General features: G+C 42.8%; 1 protein-coding gene across 1 annotated transcript in view; it reads left to right on the top strand.

Moving 5' to 3' along the window:
• The first annotated feature begins 379 nt into the window (after positions 1–379).
• LOC115459496 (low-density lipoprotein receptor-related protein 8-like) overlaps positions 380–23,727 on the top strand; it is a 522,792-nt gene continuing 499,444 nt past the window's right edge. Inside the window, exons 1-2 of the mRNA XM_030189301.1 lie at positions 380–545; positions 1,562–1,690. Of these exons, the coding sequence (XP_030045161.1) occupies positions 398–545; positions 1,562–1,690 (277 nt within the window). The 5' untranslated portion in view covers positions 380–397. The remainder of the gene's footprint in view (positions 546–1,561; positions 1,691–23,727) is intronic.

A 23,727-nucleotide genomic window follows, 5' to 3' on the forward strand; every position in this document is an offset into this window, starting at 1 on the left:
TTAGTTGGGGGGGGGGGGGGACTAGGGTGGTCATCTTAGCGGTGGGAGACAGAAGCCAATTCCGCACCAGCACCTGGATCATTTGAAGGGGGGGGGGTTGCAACCTACCCTTATGACAGGGAAGAATAATACATGGTGTTCACACCTTGTCACAAAAGGGTTAACTAACAGCAGAGCCATCTGAACAGCGTCCGTCATGTTTGTAGTTTTCTGCGGGAACCTGTTCCTCCGGCGGCCACACAGTGGAGAGCCTCTGCCGCTGGCGCTGAAGTTGAAGGGGACCAGCGCGCGCCTAGCTCCAGGCTTGGCTGAGGGGAGCGACGGGAGTCGCGCAGCCATAGGTTGGCGAGCATAGGCCCCGCCCAGAGGGAAGCAGCAGCCTAGCCAGTTCAAACCCATGCGTGCAGTAGGAAGCAGAGAGACTTGTCGCCAGCATTTTTTCGGCTCCCGCTGGAAGCACGCCGGTCAGTCGGGTTATAAGAGCATGACGTGGTCGGGATTCATCCGGGCGCTCCTTCTTCATCTCCTATGGCAAATTCCGAAAGGTAAGAGCCGCTTATTGTTCTGCATCTTGAACGTAGACGTTGCTGTCAAGACCCGTAATTACCTGCTTGCCTAGCATTATATGGGCACATGCATATGTTTCACTGCTGACTGGCTGGCTGCATTCTTAGCTTGGCAATATAAATGCCTCGGCATACAATGCGGTTGGATTGAAAAGCACTTTACTGCCTTTTCATAATTTTAATTTTTTTTTCTTCTGTGTGGACCTTGATAGTTTGCTGAGACGCCTTGGTACGTGAAATAGCTGGTTTCGCTGAATTGACAGGGATCTGGCTTCTTTTTGATCATGAAAGGAGAAAATTAAGCCAGCTGTGCTGATGCAGTTATTTTTAATAATCTTTTGTTTCTAAGATGGAAGGAGTGCTTACATCAAGGCAGCGTGGCTATTTTGTGATCAGCGTTTACGAAAAAAAAAATGGTTTCTGACAATTTGGCGAATAAATGCTAATGTAGTTTTGTTTAAAGTAACATTGCATTAATATTATTTAAAGGTATGAAATAACAGGCTATGTTGTGTATGCTTTGTCAATGGTACACATTACTTTTACATTTTGTTTAAATTTGTATTAACTCGTTAAATGGGTGCACTAGTTCCTTGTTTTGATTTTAGTCTTTAGATATTTTTAAATTGACATCGAGGAGACTGAAGAATTAGTTTAATAAATTTAACTAAAGTATATAAAAACAATGCACCATCATTCCGTGATTTTATATTGGTCATTTCTAAAGGAAACCTCAAGAAATACGCATATCACTGAGTTCCGTATTTCCATTTAAGAGATACAAGTAGGGCATTCCGGAAAGAGCTACCTCCTAAATTAAAAAAAACAAAGTTTTTGGGTTAGGTTTGCGCTGTGCAGCGTTAACAATCAGCCCCTTATAATTTACAGTACAGAAAATAAAGCGGAAAGGCCTATGTCTTGATGTATGCTAGTGCTTGAGGGAGAGGGGGGCTGTACGCATTAATTTAATCTCCCCCCCTCCCCCCTTTACTCAGGAGCCGCAGAGATTACAAAAGAATGCGAGGAGAACCAATTTCTGTGCCGGAACGAGCGCTGCATCCCTTCCGTGTGGCGGTGCGACGAGGAGGACGATTGCTCGGATAACAGCGATGAGGATGGCTGCCGTAAGTAACCCGCTTATTCTTGCATTGCTCGTGCACCTGTGCCCATTGCGATCGCCTGGTTATTCTCGCAGTTCTTGAACTTGAACCCCTGTAGCTCAGCGGGGTGATGTGGCTGGGTCACGTGCCATTTCGCTTTAGGCCCCGGGCATGGCACTTTTCAGATATCCAGGCGAAAAAGAAAGATGATATGCTGCTGGTATTTTTTTTTATGAATGAAGTGTTTGCCCGAGTGGATGGCTTGTTCTGATTGGCTGCCGGGGAGCACCAGATGTCACGTGCGCTGTAGCTTCCTATGGGAGGGTAGGGAAGGTAAAGTAAGCTGTCAAGAAGACCCCTGACACCTCTGTGGCCGTGCTTCCCTGGCATCCAGTTATTCGTCCCGCACAATGACTTTTCCCCACGAAGTCATGAGAGGTTAAGCGGGAATGCAGAAGGGAAGCATCCGAACGTGCAGCAGATAAGCACTGCTATCTGGAAAAAAGATAGCTGGCTCTGGGCAAGCTTGATGCGGTTTAAAGCATGTGCTATTTTCAGTTTAAACATTATTGATTTCTGACAGCTACGTACATACATACTTGGGCATAAACAGATGTGAATAAGATTTGTAGTGTATTGAGCTAAGCTCTGAGTTTTGTTTGGGAAACTTAGATTTAAAAAAAAAGGATGGATTTTCACCTTTTGCAAGCTTTTTAGAAACGTCTTGATTATGGCCCTCTGAGTGTATTTTTAAATAGTGATGGCAGTGTATTTTGGTGCTGTACAATAGATCTGTTTCTCCTCCTCCCCCCCCCCCCCCCCATTAGTTTAAATGGGCATGCAAGGTACAAGGAAATACATTTTAGTTATGCAAGGTTACAGTTAATATCTGTACCAAAGTGAGAGAAATTGAACTTGACTTTTGTTGCTTCCAGCCTGGTATTAATTTAATTATATTTTTAATTTAATTTGTGCATTTATGTTCTGCTTAACCGATAATGATGGCTCAAGGTGAATTGCAAAGAACACAGGAATTTATACATTAGATTAAAATCAAAATTATTTAAACAAGATATTAACAAAATTTAATTGGTATTGACCTTTTAAAGAGCCACATTTTTAACATACAGTGGAAATGTATATAATTCAGGCCTTGACAAATTTTTACTGAATCTAGGAGCCAATCCCAAAACTTAGGAGCTAGAGCTGAAACCTTTTTCGTTTCCCCTCCACCCCACACCCAAACTTGTTCACAGTGAAATCTGAAGTGTGTATATTGGGGGGGGGGGGGGGGGTGTAATCCTCTCTATGATCAGCAGTGGTTCCTTTAGAAACTGATTTACTAAGGGGCTCATTTTCAAAGCATTTAGACTTACAAACTTCAATCGTACTACTACTTATCAGGTAACCAATGGAATTTTGTAAGTCTTTGAAAATACGGGCCCTGTTTAACTAAGGTGTGCTACAGTTTTTAAGCACGTGCACAAAATTAGCGCACACTGTGTAGGAATATTGTGGGCGCCTTCACAGCACATGCTAAAAACGCTAACACGCCTGTAGTGCGGCTTAGTAAACAGGGCCCTAAGTCTCTGCGTTTAGTAAAGCAGTCCTTTAAGGTATCACTGCACATTACAGCCCAAAACCACAAGTTTCCCTTCCAGAAGCTTGTCGGCAGTGTGACGTTACCCAACTGATAGGTGAAGCAAAGACGTAATGGCCTTTGTTTCGCCTGTCATCATGGCATGGGTCCTCACCTCTGCCTCTCATATCCCCCCTCCCCTTCACCCCTTCACTCAGTCTCTCTCTGTCTCTCATAACTCACCACCCCCCAGCCTTCATGCAGTCTGTCTCATTATTCACCCCCCCCCCCAGCCTTCATGCAGTCAGTCTCTCTTGCATCTTGCCATTGGGCAGCTTGCTACTTTCTTACTTACCCACAGTGGTTCAGCTCATTGTTGTAAGTTGGAGCTGTGCGATGCAGGAAGTTTGGGTGCTCTCGTGGTTTGAATCCTGCCAGAGTACCCGAGCTTGCTTCATCATATGACTCAAGCTTACAACAGTAAACTGAACCACTGCAGACAGGGAGGAAATGTTTTCTAATACAGCACAAAAGTAAGTAATAAAAATTTGGGGGCAAGATATCTTGGGCACCAGGGTGCGATTTCTAGGCACCATGGTGACCTGGGATTTGTCGTGCCTTGACATGATTATTTGTGTTGGTCCGATTGTGACTAAAACAAATACTGGGGAGGGCATGCCACATTGCCTATAGAATTGCATGTGGTGAATTGTTTGAATTAATTACACATAGGTTAAAACTGAGTTTAAAAAGTTAGGGAGTCTTCAGTCATCCTCGCTTTCGTTGGCCACTCAGATTGATCGATAGTGAAAAGGCCTGGGTAAAGCTGAAGCTTGTGCGATAGCTGAGGTATTACCTTCATACTTTTCGTACGGTGGTGCAAGTGACTGTATTGAGTCATATTGATTTTCAGTGCTACAGTATATATATCTAGGACTTCAAAGACAGTACTTAAGAAGTTAAAACTGATCCAGAATATTATAAGAAAATGTGGATCAAGGCTGCTCCTTTGCTTTATAGGCTACATTGGAGTCTGGAGTTCTTTTTATTATGTCTGGTGTTTAAGGTTTTTGCATGGGATTGAATCAATTGACCTGAAGAATTGTTTGAAAGTGTGCACCTCTACAGGAGAGTTGCTTTCCTAGTATATTCATAACTGGAATTTCTCAGACGAGGAATTTTAGGTTGAAGAGAACACAGGCGCAGTGTTTTTCTGGTGCAGTTCCTGTACTTTGGAACAAACTTCCCAGTGGCACTGAAAAACTCAGATGATTGAGGCTTTTTGAAAGAAACCGAATACATGGCTTTATAAAGAATATTATTGTAAATAAAGTGGGGGGGAGGGGGGGTATATTGATTTTTGGGATTATGAAAGGTTTTATGACTATTTAGGAATTTTATATCGAAACCTGCTCTGGTCAAAAGTTGTGGGCTATAAAAGCCTGTATTTAAATTAAATTAGTTTGTTGCCATAAAATCAAGTGGCAGATTTTAACTATACAAAATCAAGTAGAAAGCTGTTCAACATGTCTGGATCGGTACCGTCTGTACATTGTTTGTTGTGTTTTTGAAGATAGATTTTAGACTAACAGCTGGGAGTGTTAACACTACATTGATCAGTTGAACACAGCTGTTGGTATTGAACATACCAAGTTAACCCAAATATTCATATAATTAGGAGCCAAACAATGTAATATCTTAAAATGAATCCTAGCCATAGTAGATAAGCAGGAGAGTGTAAAAAGGAGTGGCGAGACCATCTCTGGGAAAAGGTGACTAAAGTAAAAAAAAAAAAAAAAGTAAGTTTTAGTGAATTCTGTTAGAGCAAACAATTTGTAATGGATCCTCAGGAGCTTAGTCGAGATCGGGAGGCGGGGATATGCTGGGCAGACTTATACAGTCTGTGCCAGAGCCGGTGGTGGGAGGCGGGGTTGGTGGTTGGGAGGCGGGGATAGTGCTGGGCAGACTTATTCGGTCTGTGCCAGAGCCGGTGGTGGGAGGCAGGGGTAGTGCTGGGCAGACTTATACGGTCTGTGCCAGAGCCGGTGGTGGGAGGCGGGGCTGGTGGTTGGGAGGCGGGGATAGTGCTGGGCAGACTTATACGGTCTGTGCCAGAACCGGTGGTGGGAGGCGGGGCTGGTGGTTGGGAGGTGGGGATAGTGCTGGGCAGACTTATACGGTCTGTGCCAGAGCCAGTGGTTGGGAGGCGGGGATAGTGCTGGGCAGACTTATACAGTCTGTGCCCTGAAGAGGACAGGTACAAATCAAAGTAGGGTATACACAAAAAGTAGCACATATGAGTTATCTTGTTGGGCAGACTGGATGGACCATGCAGGTCTTTTCTGCCGTCATCTACTATGTGAAAAGTAAAAAAAAAAAAAAAAAGTTACAGAAGTTCATACTGCTTATGGACCCATGACATGAACATAGCTCATCCTCAGCATTTTGGATCTGCGACTTTAGTCATCTTTTCCCAGAGATGATCATGTTTATCTAGGCTTTTCCTAGTCACTGGGATCCTGATTTCATAAAAGATTTCAAAAACAGTTGACCCCCAGTTTCACTCTTAATACTATATCTTTTATATCTACAGTGCTACTAGATGTATATAGCATTGTACAGAAAAGTTATTTCAGATAGGAATACAGCTGCCTGAGGCTTGCTTCATTCCCTCCCCCAGTCAGCCCTCTAAATCAATAGTTATAAACCCAGTTTTCAAGGCACACCCAGCCAGTCAGGTTTTTAGTATATCTATAATGACTATGTATGAGAGAGATTTGTAAGCACTTCCTTCTTGGTACACAATACTATCTTTTGGATATCTTGAAAACTTGACTAGTTTAGTGTGCCCTGCTGAAAATTCACTGATAGCTGGCTAAGTTCCGTTTAACAGGCCAGGTGCCATTCCTGGCTGGTTAAATGATTTTGACTGGGGGGGGGGGGGGGGCGAATTACTACTCTTGTTACTTGGATAAGCTCTTGGAAAATTTTCAGTAAACAATAGACTGCTGATGTGGTGCATAAAGCTTAGGCAGCGATGAGTTTGTGAGCGGCTGGAGTGGTACCGCAGAGATCTGGTGAAATATAAAGTGAATTTGGATCGAGAATAATTTTTGTAAAACACGATCATCTGTGTCTGATAACAAAGACTGTGGGGCCCTTTTACTAAGCTGCGTAGGCACATACACGCGTGCTGCGCACGCCAACTTAGAGTCACCGCCTGGCTACTGTGTGGCCCAGGCGATAATTTCGTTTTTTGCGTGCGCTGGAAAGTAGTTTTTTATTTTCCTGTGTGCGGCGGAAACCGGACGGTAATCTTCATTCTACGCGCATAGACGATTACCGCACGGTTACTGCTAAGTCAGTGGGTGGCGGTAAGGTCTCGCACCCAAATGGGCGCGTGCCAGTTTTTATTTTGCCGCGCGTCCATCTTCAGCAAAAATTTTAAAAAGGCCTTTTTTACAGGCACGCTGAAAAATGAATCTGTGTTTGCCCAAAACACGCGCGTACACTAGCGCAGCCCATTTTTCAGCGCACGTTGGTAAAAGGACCCCTGTGTTTTGTTTACTTGGATGAAGAATTTGAGGTTTGACTGTTATTGTGAATCTTGACATAGTCTAACTCATGAACATTCATTGTGAATATCTTGAAAATCTGAAGGGACTAGGTGTGCCCTGAGGATTGGGTTGGCAATGACTGTCTAAAGAGAGATTTTAGTACCGTATTTATGAAGCCTTTATTGCAGAGACTAAGAATTATATCAGATGAACCAACTTTATCTCTTGGACCCCTGCCCTACTCTCATATTTAAGGTAGTAAAATAGGTCCTTGAGGACTGAATTAGGAAAATTTAAAAATACCTCTGTTAGCTAGGGTATTTATTTTATTTTTTGTTACATTTTGTACCCCGCGCTTTCCCGCTCAATGCAGCTTACATGGGGCAATGGAGGGTTAAGTGACTTGCCCAGAGTCACAAGGAGCTGCTTGTGCCTGAAGTGGGAATCGAACTCAGTTCCCCAGGACCAAAGTCCACCACCCTAACCACTAGGCCACTCCTCCACTCCTATAGGTAGACTCCTATAGTTTTAAAACTTCAAGAAGGGAAGGGAAATGGGACTTGATATACCGCCTTTCTGAGGTTTTTGCAACTACATTCAAAGCGGTTTACATATATTCAGGTACTTATTTTGTTCCAGGGGCAATGGAGGGTTAAGTGACTTGCCCAGAGTCACAAGGAGCTGCAGTGGGAATCGAACTCAGTTCCCCAGGATCAAAGTCCACTGCACTAACCACTAGGCTACTCCAACAGTGTGATATACTCAATACTTTCTCTAAAAAAAAAAAAAAAAAAAACCCAAAACAAAAAAACCTTGGAGAATGAGCTTTCATGGTGCAGTCTACTAAAACAGAAAATATTTGTATTTTGTTAGATTCCTTAGCAGTTGTGTTTCTGCACTGGTCATAGTATGGGAAACAGTGCAGGTATTATTTATGAAGACCTGTTGCATCTGGGGTGTTTTAACCATAGAATACAATCCTGTTGTCCGTAAAATTATATTCACTAAGGGGCCCTTTAACTTCAGTCAGTCAAGAGATAAGGAACTGATCCAAGTTGCAGTATGTGTAGCAGGCTAGTCCAGGTGCAGAGTGAGTGTATAGTCAGTCAGTCACTCTATGTATTAAAGGCTTGGGGGAAGAGCCAGACACTTTCATCTGATGAGGAGTGGACTTTGATCCTGAGGAACTAGGTTTGATTCCCACAGCAGCTCCTTGTGACTCTGGGCAAGTCACTTAACCCTCCATTGCCTTAGGTACAAATAAGTACCTGCATATACTATGTAAACAGCTTCAAATGTAGTTGTAGAAAGGCGGTATATCAAGTCCCGTTCCCTTTCCAGAAGTAGAGGTAGTCTCGAGTTATACTTAGCTGAGAAGACTTGCTGGCAGGTATCACATCATACAATTTCTTTTGACAAAGGTACAGATAGTGCTGATCCTTGAGATGACCTTAGAGGTCTTAAAGCTGTGTAAAGGGCTAACTTATTCTTTACATACTCTGGCCCATTTTGTCTGAGGACCTTGAAAATCAAACAGAGAATTTTAAATGTAGCCCTGTAGTAACACTGACTCTGTACCACGCATCTTGTTCCCATCATATATCTGCTCTTGGTCCCTCAGCTATGTGGTAATCTGTATTATAGAAAAGCATTAGCATCATATCTGTTAGTTGAGCGTTCTGATGTATGCTTATTAATGTATCATTATTATTATGCCAACATTGTATTATATCTCTGGTACTTGAATTTCAGTGTTGTTAAATGTGTATATTTTTGATACTGTTTCATAGTAGTCCTGTTATTAAGTTTTGATTTTGCCATTTCCAAGTTTACCTCAATTATTGTATTTATGTTTATTCTTGGGCCATTTCTATTGTTATGCTGTAAACAGAATTGTAAGTTTTACCTGCTGTACACTGCCTTGGGTGAGTCTCTTCATAAAGGCGGTTAATAAATACCAATAAATAAGTAAATAAATCAGCTTAATGCGTGCTAAATACTGGGTGACCTGTTTTATACCTGTGGGCCACATGGAACGTAGTACATGCTAACTTCCTTTAGTTCACTTTAGTAAAGAGGGTCCCTAAAATAGCTGATTTGAATATTGGAAGGTATTGCTTTAAAGCAGCTAGATTCTACCTTTTCTGAGCAAACACAATTGTAGTCCTGGGAGACTACTGTTTTTGGTATTGGGTGGGGGGGGGACCAGTAGGAAAAAAAAAAGTCTCCCCACAACTTGCCCTGTCCACAAAAATTAACTCTTGCAATTGCACCATTACACATACATGCACCTGGAGAAGTATTGGGAAGAATTCCGTGAGCCATACTCTGCATGCTTTTCTCACTTGAGATTCTAAAAACACAAGCTGGATGTCATCAGTGCTTACGATTATAAATAATGTGCATATACTGTTGACATCCAGGTTGTGTTTTGCCTTTTTTTTTTTTTCTTAGATACTGACAAAAATTCTACTCTCTGCCTTTCTAATCTTAATTTGAGTGTAGGGCAATTTGAGTAATTAGCTGTTTTGGAACGCATTACCCATGGCCTTGAAAACCATGGACAATCTAACTAGCTTTCGCAAAGCTTTGAAGACACATCTTTTCAATAAAGCCTACAAGAAGCATCCTTAATGAAATAAACCATTCCTTAAACCACCCAACACCTCTCACAAGACCTTACCTAACTCCTGCCATCTAAACCCTCTTTACCTTCAGCTTACTACCTACCGACTGTATTTCAAACCATGTAACGATTATATCATTACAACACTCTGTAAGCCACATTGAGCCTGCAAAGAGGTGGGATAATGTGGGGTACAAATGCAATAAATAATAAAATAAAATAAAAATAATTACCGTATTTTTCGGACTATAAGACGCACTTTTTTCCCCCAAAATTTGGGAGGAAAATGGGGGGTGCGTCTTATAGTCCGAAGGTAGCGTTTTTTGACCTCCGTTCCGTACTTACAGGATTCCATGTTCCCTGGTGGTCTAGTGACGTCGGGGCAGGAAAGAGCCCCCTCTTTCCTGCCCATCGCGCTGCTCTCCGTGCTTCTCAATGCTTTCCGACGGTCTCGGCGAGATTCAAAATGGCCGCCGAGATTCTTTCCTGCCCCGACGTCACTAGACCACCAGGGAACACGGAATCCTGTAAGTACGGGACGGAGGTCCAAAACCCGGACAAGACGCACCGGAGCACCTAGGTTTTAGAGGAGGGAAAGAGGAAAATTTTTTTTTTCCTATTTCCCTCCTCTAAAACCTAGGTGCGTCTTATGGTCCGGTGCGTCTTATAGTCCGAAAAATACGGTAGCTAATAATTATTCTGGTTAGAGTTTTGGCTTGTCTTATCTCTTTGGAGTACGATTTTGTCCTTATGTGGTCCCAAAATACAGAATAAGGTTTTTATGAATGTTTGCCGGCAGTACAAGGGAATAATGCCACATTTTAGAAATATATGTTGTACTGTATATGTATATTGGTATGGCAAACAAAGCAGTTGCAAAAGCTAGCAAAAGTACAAATCACAACTGTATTCCCTAAAAGACAAGCAAAAACCACATAGCACTCTTGGAACTTAGCAGTGATTTCTATCTAATCCCGAACCGTAGGAAGGAAACCACTGTTCTCACTTGAGTTCTGAGAGGCACATGGAAGAGTCCTTGGCTCCCCCAGTGTGGCAGCTCTCACTTCTCCTTCTTGGACTCTGAGCTGATATTTTGCAGCTGGCTCCTGGATCAGCCAGCCTGGCTGTACAAGGTCATGTAGATAGGATGCCCTGGAAGGCTGGCTCAGCGACAATCCTGGATGCATGCCTTTCTCAGGAACTCAAGAGTTACAAGATGACATCATGGATGGTAACGTAACGCACATTAGAGAAAGATGTCCAAGAGCCCAGAGCTATCTGCTCTAAGGAGTTGCGCTCTCTCTCCTAGGATAGTATAGCTTAGTTTCCTCAGATTCTCCATTGGAGGTGATACTTTCTCATGAGCCCATGATTACATGTTACACATTGTATCATGCATAAAACAGTTCTCTGATTGGATGATGGGATTGTTACAAGAAATTATTTATTTTGGGGAAAATAGCTCTAGAGAGCACTCGCTACTGTTTATAATTTAAGAGCAGGTGCTGTATGTATAAGTTTTAGGATATTAATTTCTCCACCAATCACCAAAGGTGATAATTGCAATAAATTAAATATATAGCTTCAATATACTCAGAACACAAAGAAACCGTATTTTTAGCTTCAAAAAGGTTGATTTAATATACAATTGCACACGAGAGGTAGGTTTTAAGAGATCTTTACAGGTAATCTGTGCATAAAATAGAACAAAGTTGCAGGTAGGTTAACTTACAAGTCCTTGTTACAAGCATGCTGTGGTCCAGCTGATTGATGAGCACATGTTGAGGAGCAAGGCATCAGGAGAGCTTCTGCAGTGAGTGGATCTGAGTTGCTTGCAGTGAAGAGAATCTGAGTTGCTGGCAGTTGATGAGAATCTGAATCTTGGGGAAACAGCTTTTGCTTTTATACCTTGCAAGCTGCAGGAGGATATGCCATGTGGATCTTTGCTGGCTTCCTGGTTTTTTGCACACAACCCCTGAGTCCTGGTCTCATGTTTGCACACGACCCCTGAGTCCTGGTCTCATGTCTTATGACATCACGAGACTTGCTGTCTGGCAAATGGTCTTTTGATGTCCTGTTCAGTCTCTGGGGCAGATACACATTACAAGTCCTTCCTTTCTGCACATGTCTGGAAGCTGATGGGAGGGGCAGGTATACCTTTGACAAGCAAATGTCCTGTTTATGCTTCCTCTGAGTTCTTTGTTTTCAATGGGGTATTCAGGTGCCCACCTTAGTCATGCCTTTGTTAGGTGGGAGGGCAGAGGAAGCTCTTTTGTGTTTAAGTGTTTGTAATTAACTATCCCTGCTCTCAGAAGTTCCCAGAAAAAGGAATGGAGAGAGAGGGGCTTGAAATGAAACTATTTTCTATTTAAAAGCTGCACAAATATATTGGTGTATATATATGTATCTGATCCAACACAACATCATGCTACACATTTAATTCTGATGATTAGCTTATACCATAACAGGATGAGTTGGTCACATGAATTCTCTCTAGACCAATCGGGTACAGGTGTAGATGTGAGCAATGGCCGAAGTGCTGATGGACAAACTATAGTCCATCCTGGCCTATGTTATCAGATTGTTTTAGGTCAGTGTGCATACAGTGTTGCTAACCAGGAACATAAGCCCCCCAGAAATATCTTGTGGAAAGTGTCAGACCTCGTGATCGCGCAAGCAATGAACAAAGGCCTATTCAATGTCTTTGCACAAACATGTCTTTGTAAAGTCCATCGTGGAGTGCATTAGGAATCCATGATAGGATGGTTATGAAGCAGTTGTGTTTGGGTCATAGGCCTCTGTTAGGCTAATGCAGGCCTGTATGAGCAGTGTATATTCCTACAATAGTACAGATGTGCACAAGCAGAAATTTTTGGTTTTTCATTTTGGCATATTTTTCAGGTGTGTGTTTTTTTTCACACACCTTTTTTTGTAAACCTTTTAAACATGCATCAGAATTTAACATGTACAAATCAAATGTATGTTTACCTATGAATTAGGATACACTAAATCAATTTTTTTGCTCACACTAAAACAATTTTAAGTTGCGTTACAGAACTGAATGTTGCATCTTGAGTAGTTAGAGACTATAACAGGAATATAAGCCATTCTGGAGGGTGGTGGCACACTCTTCCTGGTAGACAAGATCCAGAATCTGTGGGCAGTTGATTAAAAGTTAAACAAGATGGTGGCCAAAAATGCCTTTGCACATATGCTCTGTGCACAAATCTGTTAATTTGGTTAATTTTGCTAAATTGGTCTATGGCCTTGCAAACTGTTGCAAGATTCTGTTTTAGAAAGTATGTTGGGCTTCCTTCCAAGTCCATATTGGTGCTGCTGCTCAATGCCTGAAGTCCCTCCACTGACTGCTTGTTCTCTTTTGAGCACAGTTTAGGAGTTTTTTTGTGTGTGTTTTTTTTGTTTACAAGTGTGTACCTGGACAGAGTGATAGCAGGAGTGGGGTGGATGTTAAGATAGAGAAGAGGTGAAGGCTGGGGGAGGGCACAGTATCATTCTGGCACTGGGAAAGAGGTAAGCAGGAAGGCAGAATTGTTTAAAATTTAGACCATTGCATTATTCCTGTTCCCAATAAAATCACTATAGTTCAGTCGTGATTATCCAACCTTTGCTAATCTGACCATCCAGCATATCCGACAGACTGTGTCGTCATCGCATTGCTGTTAAGAACTGTGCGGCTTCACACGCTGCAAGGAACCTATTCAATGAGTCTTCACAAATCAGACCCTTATATCTCGCACCTTCCCGCACCCTACACAGTCTGTGTTTCACTTCATTAGCGTCCTCAGGGGTCGGACTCAATTGTTTCAAACTCATTCATGGATATCAGGTAGACAGGAACTCACAGCACATCCTGCCGGCATGCCCCAGCGCCAGAAAATCTGCATGCGTCGGCCTTTTTTAGGAATGTGCTAGAAATGGGCTTAGCGCTTCATAACATGAACTTTCTTAGGTGCTAAGTCCATTTTGTAGAGCATCTTAGGCCTAGTAGGAGTCGGATGGATTTGGAAGTGTCACTTGTAGAAGTGGTGGTGGATGTTGCTTGCGGGAGGTATTAACTTGCTATGAAATAAGGATTAAAAACACAGTGCCAGCTTTAATGAAGAATACACGGAGAGGGTGGTGGACGCTTGGAATGCCCTCCCGCGGGAGGTGGTGGAGATGAAAACGGTAACGGAGTTCAAACATGCGTGGGATATGCATAGAGGAATCCCGTGCAGAAGGAATGGATCCTCAGAAGCTTAGCTGAAATTGGGTGGCGGAGCAGTTGGGGGGAAGAGGGGGTGGTGGTTGGGAGGCGAGGATAGGGGAGGGCAGACTTATACGGTCTGTACCAGAGCCGGTGATGGGAGGCGGGAAATACTGCTGGGCAGACTTATATGGTCTGTGCCCTGAAAAGGACAGGTATAAATTCAAGGTAAGGTATACACATATGAGTTTGTCTTGGGCAGACTGGATGGACCATGCAGGTCTTTTTCTGCCGTCATCTAATATGTAATATGTTAATATGTTACACAGCTTTTTTTTTCTCCCCTATATGGACTGGGCACTGAGATGAAGTCGTAATAGCAGTATTATTATTATTATTATTTATTGTATTTGTACCCCACATTATCCCACCTTTTTGCAGGCTCAATGTGGCTTACAGAGTGGTGTTATGAACCAGTCATTACATGTTCTTATGAACATTACATGATCTTATATACTGTCACCAGGGGCGTATCTGAACTTCAACGGTAGGGGGGGCCAGAGCCGAGGACAGGGGGCACATTTTAGCCCCCCCCCCCCCCCGCTGAAGACGACGACGACGCCACCACTCCCCCCCGCCCGACTACTTTAAACCCCCCCTCCTCCCGCCGTCGCGCCTCACCTCCCTTTGCTGGCGGGGGCTGGCCCGCCAGCCGAAGTCTCCGTCCTTCCTTCCGTCACTCTGCCGTCATGCCTCACTTCCCTTTGCTGGCGGGGGACCCCAACCCCCGCCAGCTGAAGTCTCCGTCCTTCCTTCGTTTGGGTTTGGTGGTTTCTGACGTCCTGCACGCTGCACGTTGTACGTGCGTGCGTGCAGGACGTCAGAAACCACCAATCTCAAACAAAGGAAGGACGGAGACTTCGGCTGGCGGGGGTTGGGGTCCCCCGCCAGCAAAGGGAGGTGAGGTGCAACAGCGGAGTGACGGCAGGAGGAGGGGGGGTGAGAGTGTCATTGGTAAGGGGGTCCAGGGGCAAATCTGCAGGGGCCAGGCCCCTGTGGCCCCATAGCAGATACGCCCCTGACTGTCACTAACAAGCTGAGGAATGAGGTGATTTAGGTGGAGATGTGTAAGTTAGTGTCATATGGGAGGTGTTTTTGATGTATTTGTGTAGGGAATGATTTAGATCCTGAAGGGTTTTATTTGTAAGCTTTATTGACGAGATGTGTCTTCAAGGATTTGCGAAAGCTGGGTAGGTTGTCCATGGATTTCAGGGCCATAGGTAGTGCGTTCCATAACTGTGTGCTTTTGTACGCAAAGGTAGTAGCATTGGCCTGTTTGTATTTCATTCCTTTGCAGCTGGGGATGTTCAAAATAAGGGCCCCCCCAGAGCTGGAGGAGGAACAACAGTAAGAGGAAGTGAGGTCCAATGAAGCAGTTCAGTTTATTAAATCTTGGATTCTTCGTTTGACCTTATTTCCTCTTACTGTTGTTTCTCATCCATGAGGCATTGCTACTCCTTTACTTCAGAGGGAGGGAGAATCCATCTGCAGAAGGTACAGGAGTAGTTTTAAAAAAATGGATCATTTTCTTCCTGAACCCCCCCTGCACTGCGAGAGCTGCTTAGGTGTCATTTACACAATCGGACAGTGGCAATCAAAGATTAAACCACAATGGGACCAGATAAAACTGAACTCAGTGAAATATATTTTCTTTGACCCACTACGTTTAAATTCTTTCTGGGAATCTAAGAAGGTAACTACCCCAATTCCAAATTCAGAAATGGTTTTGACAATTACTCCTTAATTATATAAATATATCCTGTGAACCTCCTTTCAGGGCTCCGAATGAAAATTTAAACGTCTGTTTTTCCCTTAAATTGTGCCTTGTTTTTCTCCCCCCATAATTGTGGACTAACATAAGATGATTATAAATTGTTTTCAGTAATATTAACATATTTCTTGTTTTAATATTGGGAATATAATCCTCTTTTTTTCTGTACAAGATATGTTCTTGGAATTGTTAAAAGAAATATAAAGAATTAAAAAAAAACCCCCCAAAAACAATGGGACTAGATAGATGTAACTGACACATGGTGATACAAGAGGATTAAAGATGACAATGTAAAGCATTTCTTCCAGTGATAGACCAGAAGGGACCCTCAGTACATCTGACCTAGATAGAAGAGAGGAATATAGAGAAGAGTGCATTTTCTGTGGTTCTACTTTCAAATACAGTTTTGCATTCTTCTCTACCAAAATACAAAATCTGAGCAGCTAACATATTTCATTGCATCAGACTGAAAACTCAGATGGGAAAATCATCCTACACTTAACCAATCTGTCCAGCACAAGCATAATGGTGCTCATTTTCAAAACATGATACTACTACTTAACATTTCTAAAGCGCTACTAGGGTTACGCAGCGCTGTACAAATTAACATAGAGGGACGGTCCCTGCTCAAGGAGCTTACAATCTAAGAGACAAGTGAATGGACAGTCCGATAGGGGTGGTCAAATTGGGGCAGTCTGGATTTACTGAACGGTAAGAGTTAGGTGCCAAATGCAGCATTGAAGAGGTGGGTTTTAAGCCAAGACTTGAAGATGGGCATGGAGGGGGCTTGGCGTAAGGGCTCAGGAAGGTTGTTCCAAGCATAGGGTGAGGCGAGGTAGAATGAGCGGAGCCTGGAGTTGGCGGTGTTGGAGAAGGGTACAGAGAGGAGGGATTTGTCCTGTGAACGGAGGTTACGGGCGGGAACGTAAGGGGAGATGAGGGTAGAGAGGTAGTGAGGGGCAGCAGACTGAGTGCATTTGTAGGTAAGAAGGAGAAGCTTGAACTGAATGCAGTATCTGATTGGAAGCCAATGAAGTGACCTGAGGAGAGGGGTGATATATCGGTTTTGGCGGAATATGAGACGTGCCGCAGAGTTCTGAACAGATTGAAGGGGGGATAGATGGCTAAATGGGAGGCCGGTGAGGAGTAAGTTGCAGTAGTCAAGGCGAGAGGTAATGAGAGCATGGAAGAGAGTTCGGGTGGTGTGTTCAGGGAGGAAAGGGCGAATTTTGCTGATGTTAAAGAGGAAGAAGCAGCAGGTCTTGGCAATCTGCTGGATATGCGCAGAGAAGGAGAGGGAGGAGTCATAGATGACTCCGAGGTTGCGGGCAGATGAGACGGGGAGGATGAGGGTGTTATCAGCTGAGATAGAAAGTGGAGGAAGAGGAGACGTGGGTTTTGGTGGAAAGACGATGAGCTCGGTCTTGGACATGTTCAGTTTCAGGTGGCTGTTGGACATCCAGGCAGCAATGTCGGATGATAAGACTTATAAAGTTCCATAGTAACATATGTAACTTTTTGTAACTTTATGTGCTTTGAAAATGAGCCTTAATATGAACTTTTTTTTTTAATATATTTTTTTATTAATTTCCATAAGGAGCAAAGTAACAGCAACATCATCTCAACAATAGTAAGCTTCTTATATAGAACTTGATTGCTCTAATACCACTTTTTACGTCAACCCCCCCCCCCCCCCCCCCCCCAATTATCCTTTAATGACTCAGTTTCAATATTCAATTATAAATATGACATGTCAGGAGCAGTTCGAGCTGAGGACCACTTCTCATAAAGTTCCCACGTTTTATATGGATGGAAACAGTATTTTTCTGTTCCAGATTAATGGTTAATTTATTTACTAGGCTTTATTTGCCACTTTTTTTTTTTTTTTTTTTTTATGAATTCACTCAAGGCTGTGTACAGTAAGAATAAGTCAAACACAGGCAATGAACAATTAAGCAGTAAATTTCCTTAGCGTATGCAGCAGATGAATCCAAGAACTGGTGGGTTGTGTCCGTCTACCAGCAGGTGGCGATAGAGATTACAAAGCTGAAGGTAGTGATACTAAACGGCCAGCTCCTCCTTCACCTCAGTACATCTCTATCTCCAGCAGGCGGTGGACGGCGCTTCAGCAGCTCCTGGATTTGTCTGTTGGGGATACTCCTGGGTCCTGTGGGCCAGTTGACTTTAGGGGTGTCTGGCTGGTGGTGCCGACTGTGGGGGCCATATTCAGTCTTCTGGGTCCCTCCTTCACCCTTTCCCCCCTTGCCTCCTGGTCTTTAGAGCTGTAGCCTTCTTCACCCTTAATTTGAACCTTTCTTCTTAAGAGAGCTAGGCCTCAGTAGCCCTTTTCGTGATTGGGGGAGTTTTTATGCCTATCTCGGGTAGATGGGTTCTAGAGGGGTAAGTTTTCCAGAAGGAATCTGATGGTCCTGCGATGTGCCTTGTTATTTTCGGGTTGCAGGTCAGACACTGGGGGCTTCCTGGGCAGGGGATTTGTGACCTCCCCCCCCCCCCCCCCCCCCCCCCCCCCCAAATTCATTCTGCTGCTCTGTATGCCTTTATGTTGCAGAAGTCTGGTAGGGAGCTAACAGTTCCTTTTTAGTTCAGCCTTTGGAGTTTTCTGGCTTGTACCCTGTCTCAGTCTCTTGATGGACCCTGCCCCAAAGAGGGGATGTTTTCTCTCCAGCTGAGCAGTAGGGTCCATTTCTCCCATCTTCCTCTATTTGGAGGGAATCTTTTCAGGGCAGTCCCTTTCTGCACAAAGGCAGCAAGAATCACCAGAGCTGGCAAGCCATGTTTGCCTAAGTGGGTACATTGATAGCAGTAGGCCTCGCTGCCTGTGGTGAGAAACAGTGAACAGCATCGGAGCAGGGCTCCTTGTATGTTGTGCCGCTGAAAGGGCCTATTTAGTGTTTTTATTTACAGACTTTTCTGTCCCCTCAGTTTTTCTCTGAGGGCAGTTGCTTGAGCAGCTTGGAAGTTTCTCTCCATCCTTTGTGAAACTCTTTTTATACTGGCAGTACAGGCCTACTACCTGATACACATTAGCTTTGTCATTTTTGTTCTGGAGAAATTTGCACAGAATTCCTCTCCTGTGGAGCGTTGGAGTTTAATCGCTGGAATGGAGATGTGGGCTTGGGGAAGAGAGAGAAGGTTGAGGGTTTTGATGTGAGGAGGAGAGAAAGAGAGCTAGGGAGCAAAATGGTGAGGGAGAAACAGGGGAAGGGTTGACCCAGGTGGAGATTTGACCTCTTCCTCGCCCTTCTCTCAGGGTCACTTCTGGGAAAAGGTTCAAGTAGAAGGCGGGAGAGAGCTGGGGGCGGAGCCAGGGTTTATGATGAGGCCTTCTGCACCAATATTAAACTGTATGTCTGAGTAATAACGTTTCTGTGTTGTATTATAAATTGTTTGGACACCGTTTGGCCGATTTTCAGACTGCAGGAGTTAGACCCACTGTCGGCGTTCAGCCCAGATATTCAGTGCCAGGCAATGTCCGGTGACTGGCATTGAATATCCGGTTTATTTTTGGTCAGGTTCAAGATAACCGGCTAAGTCAGACTTAGCCGGTTATCTTGAAACCGGCCAAAGATATTCTACGGTTTCACGTGACCAAATATGGCAGCTAAACGCACTTAAAAAATCGACAGCTAGCCAGTTATTTCACGCGATATAACCAGCTACCAGGGATACTCAGTGGGTATAGCCAGTTATTACCTGCTGAGTATTGGCAGATGGCTGCTTAGGTGCTATTTAACCAATCAGCTGCCATTCTGGCCAGTTAAATGACGCTGAATATTGGGGGCGTGACTATATTTGAACAAACAGATTGAGAAATTTTAGAATTCTCCAAGACACTACCTATTTTACCTTTTTAAGTGTCAGCTGGCTGGTGTTTTTGATACTTGGCTTGAATGGTGCATTAGTCCTTGGCTTGAGGTGTTGAAGATGATGTAGTCAAAACCTTGGGGAAAGAAGGAAGAGGATTTCTTGTAAATGAGAAAAGGCTGTTGCTCAGTATATAGTCTAGGCAAGCTTCCTAGATGATCAGGGACCTTGAATAATGTGCTGTGACTGAGGGGCATTAATTTATTACCCTAACATAGCTGGTATTTAAAATACCAAGTGCCATTCTATACTGTCATCTGTAGAGGTCTTAATTGTTTGTTATGATTTGTGCAGAAAGGCTGTTCTGCTCGCCTATGGTCATATCATCCCTCCAGTCATATCTCAGAAAAAGTCACCTCATGCCTGGGTCCCTTTAGTACTCTATCCTCAGAGCACTGTCATTGTGGTAATGGCAGGCTGTAATTCATTTTTGGAGCTCTCTCGCTGTCTTATGTATTTGCTGCCTACCAAGTTCATTACTTATAAATGTTGTTCTCGTGAGATTTTTTGTTAAAGAAAATTTACAGCGTTGTTAACAAGGCCCTGTTTAACATCTTTGCATTGCCAATTTCTCTGCTGTTGGCAGTTTTTGATGAAGACAATCTTAATATGCTTGTTACCCAGCTAGGATTCTGCACAATTCTTGGCAAGGCTTTTAAAAATTCTTTCCAGTCCAAAGGAGGTTGGAAAGAGTTAGTATACAGAAGGTCTGGGGACAAAATAACCCTTCTAAAATTTAATGGAAACATGACCAAAGTTGATGAGAAAAATTGGTGAAAATACACAGTGTTCAAAAACAGGCCAGATTGGCCGCCCACCCTCCAAAATGACCTATGCATTCTTGGGCGAACCAGTTTTAAGTTTCTGCAGTACAGGCAAATTTGTGCACGGGGATAACACAGCTACACATGCATGCATGCACCCAGGGTTGTAAGAAATTCCTTGAGCCCTGCTTTGCATGCTTTCCCGTTTGTTTAACTTCTGTAAATTGTGTTCCTGGGTGGTCCAGGAATGTTGGTTTTGAACGGCTCCTGTTCTCCAAAGGGAGAGAGACTTGTTTGTGTGGAGGTGTGTATGTGTATCTGTCCTACACTAATAATTTTCCTATTCAGTATCGTATTGGCATGCCAGAGGACAGGAGAAGTAAAAAGCAGCTTTTTTTTCCCCCCTCAACAAACATTTTTTGTGCTTTGCATCCATTCTACTTCTGAAGAACAACAGAGATTTACTATGAGGCATATTTTCAAAGCACTTAGCCTTCCAAAGTTCGATAGAAATCTGTGGAACTTTGGAAGGCTAAGTGCTTTGAAAATATGCCTCTTTGTCAAGTATACACAAAAATGATGAGCTATTTTAGAGGGATCTGCTTTCTACAAATAAACACAAGCAGTTGGATTACTAAAAACTAGAGCTATACCAAATAGCATTTTACTATTTGGCTGAATACGAATAATGAAAGATATTATTCGGCCGAATGTGAATAATGGGCATTGAGCTTTTTAGCATAACAAATAATAAAAGAAGCAATGTGAAATCGGAGATCAAGTGTTTTTCGTTTGGATTTAGCACAGTAGGGCCCTTGATTTTTAGTATCTGATTTTAAATCACTGTTTGGCCGAATACGAATGATGTATTTAGGGCATTATTCAGGGGGCGAATCGAATACGAATATTCAGTACAGCCCTATTAAACAGTTTGGTTTTGCATCTGATCCATAGCAAAGTTTTTAGAGATGTCAAATTTTATTAGGCTTCTCATCAATTTAGATCCCCCCCCCCCCCCCCCCTGTGCTGTATTGTATTCCATGGATATGCTTGCACAGATATGTCACGTAATAGTGCTTCGGGTATGTATCCTAATAACACCAAGGGTTGTGTTTACTAAGGCGCATTAGTGTTTTAATGCGCTTTAATGGTTGATGCGCATTAAACGCTAATGCGCTCATAGAAATGTATTTAACGTTACACACTCCTCCCCTTAGTCAAATCGTGCTAAACAACCAAATATATATGACTATCTCAAGATTTTACTATCATTTTCACATAACAATTATACATACACTCAATATATCACATCATATTTATTCCTGCTTAAAAAATACAAACAGATCAACCATACACAAAACTCTATCCCACCATTTATAACTAAAACGTGACCTGAACATGGAGCAAAGTCACTGATGTCCCATTATATCAGTCCATTTGTTGGCTGTGGATTCTTAATCATTAGAAGCTCTCCAGACAATGCAGTATTTCATTAGCCATTGCTCATATAAAAATAGATAGCCCAGGAGAACGTCCAATTGTAGATGTATTGTAATATATTCCAATACATCTACAATTGGAAGTTCTCCTGGGCTATCTATTTTTATATGAACAATGGCTAATGAAATAATCATTAGAAGCTCTCCAGACAATGCAGTAAGAATCCACAGCCAACAAATGGACTGATATAATGGGACATCAGTGACTTTGCTCCATGTTCAGGTCATGTTTTAGTTATAAATGGTGGGATAGAGTTTTGTGTATGGTTGATCTGTTTGTATTTTTTAAGCAGGAATAAATATGATGTGATATATTGAGTGTATGTATAATTGTTATGTGAAAATGATAGTAAAATCTTGAGATAGTCATATATATTTGGTTGCATAGAAATGTATTGGCGCGTTTAGCGTTTAAAGTGGCTTAACTTTAAAGGCATGTTAAAAATGCTAACCCGCCTTAGTAAACATACCTTCAAATGTTCAGGGATTGTCGAAGGAGCCAAGAGGAGTTAGATATGAAGATTTATTTTATTTGTTACATTTGTACCCCACATTTTCCCACCTATTTGCAGGCTCAATGTGGCTTACATAGTACCGTAAAGGCGTTCGCCAGTCGGTTGATAACAAATACAAGGTTGTATTGTGGTCAGATGAGGTAGGTGTGTGTCAGGATGAGTAAATCCTTGTGGCTTGGGTCTTAGGCACAAAGGAGGATATTAACACCAGAAGTGAAGAAGCAGGCCAGCTGATAACCAGGGGATTCCTGCCTCCACTCCTTGTGACCTTGGCCAACTCACTTTACTGCCCATTTTTGTCAGGTACAGTTTTAGAATTTCTAAATCCTTTGAGGAATGGGAAATATCTGCTGTACTTATATATAAAAACAAAAAAAGGTGGGAATATAAAAGCCAGGGAAGTCGTAGCAATATTTTTGAGATTCAACTATTACACTAGTTGATACTTTTACTCCAGTATCTACTTACAAGACTCCTGATGTAGGCCTTTCCGGCCGAAACACAACGTTGTGTCGAGTCAATTTTTATGTGCAATTGTTTTATTATCATTTGTCTGTAAATTAATAAACGCTGGTTGTTTTAATTTCGGTTTGGTTCCAATTTTTGGATAGCCTGGCTTTTATATTCCCACCTTTTTTTGTTTTTGTCTTTACGCCTCGTGGGATCTACTGAGTTCTCCACGTTTTGTGGATTCTCTCCGTACTTATATATAATTCACTTTGGAATACCAATGAAAAGGCATGAACTAAATAGAAATAAAAAATGTCTACAGAAGGGCCATTGACTGTTTACTTTGTAGGGGGGGGGGGGTGAGGATTAAAGTGTCCAAAATTCACATTGGCAGTGGGGGAGGAAACCAAATGTAGCATTAGAACACATAACATTTATGGGAGGTGGGGGCAGTGCTCACCAATGTTCACCTTAAACTAGACCTGTGTTGGCACCACTTCCTAGATGACTTTTTTTCAGCTAGAAAATTATTAGTTTTATTTGTAATTTATAGTGTCTTATAAAAGTAAAAATAAATGGACATACAGGATCAGGACTCTCATAGAAAAAAGGAGGAGTTAGATATGAAGATATTTTTCCAGATCCAGTTTCCCCTTTGGGTTGAGTGTATTAGTTTACTTTCTCCTTTTCTGATGATGGTCCTTTCTGTTTGTAATTTTATATGATTGCACATCACTTTTGAACTGGTATATATCAAGACTTCAGACCATAAACCATTCTGGAAAACTCCAGTAAATCTGTATGGAACATCTAGGATTTTTAGCCAATCTTTCCAGTGAACATCCAAGGGACTCTGATGGAGTGCTGGAGTAAACCCGGGTTTCCTGAACAGCACTCCCTCCCTTGGAAACCTTAAGGGAGGCAGAGCTAGCCTGTCTAGCCAGGAGAATACATAGTAATGTAGTAGATGACGGCAGAAAAAGACCTGCATGGTCCATCCAGTCTGCCCAAGACAAACTCGTATGTGTATACGTTACCTTGAATTTGTACCTGTCCTTTTCAGGGCACAGACCGTATAAGTCTGCCCAGCAGTATTTCCCGCCTCCCAACCACCAGTCCCGCCTCCCATCACCGGCTCTGGTACAGAC

This window comes from Microcaecilia unicolor, unplaced genomic scaffold, assembly GCF_901765095.1.
Source record: "Microcaecilia unicolor unplaced genomic scaffold, aMicUni1.1, whole genome shotgun sequence".
Taxonomy (NCBI): Eukaryota; Metazoa; Chordata; class Amphibia; order Gymnophiona; family Siphonopidae; genus Microcaecilia; species Microcaecilia unicolor.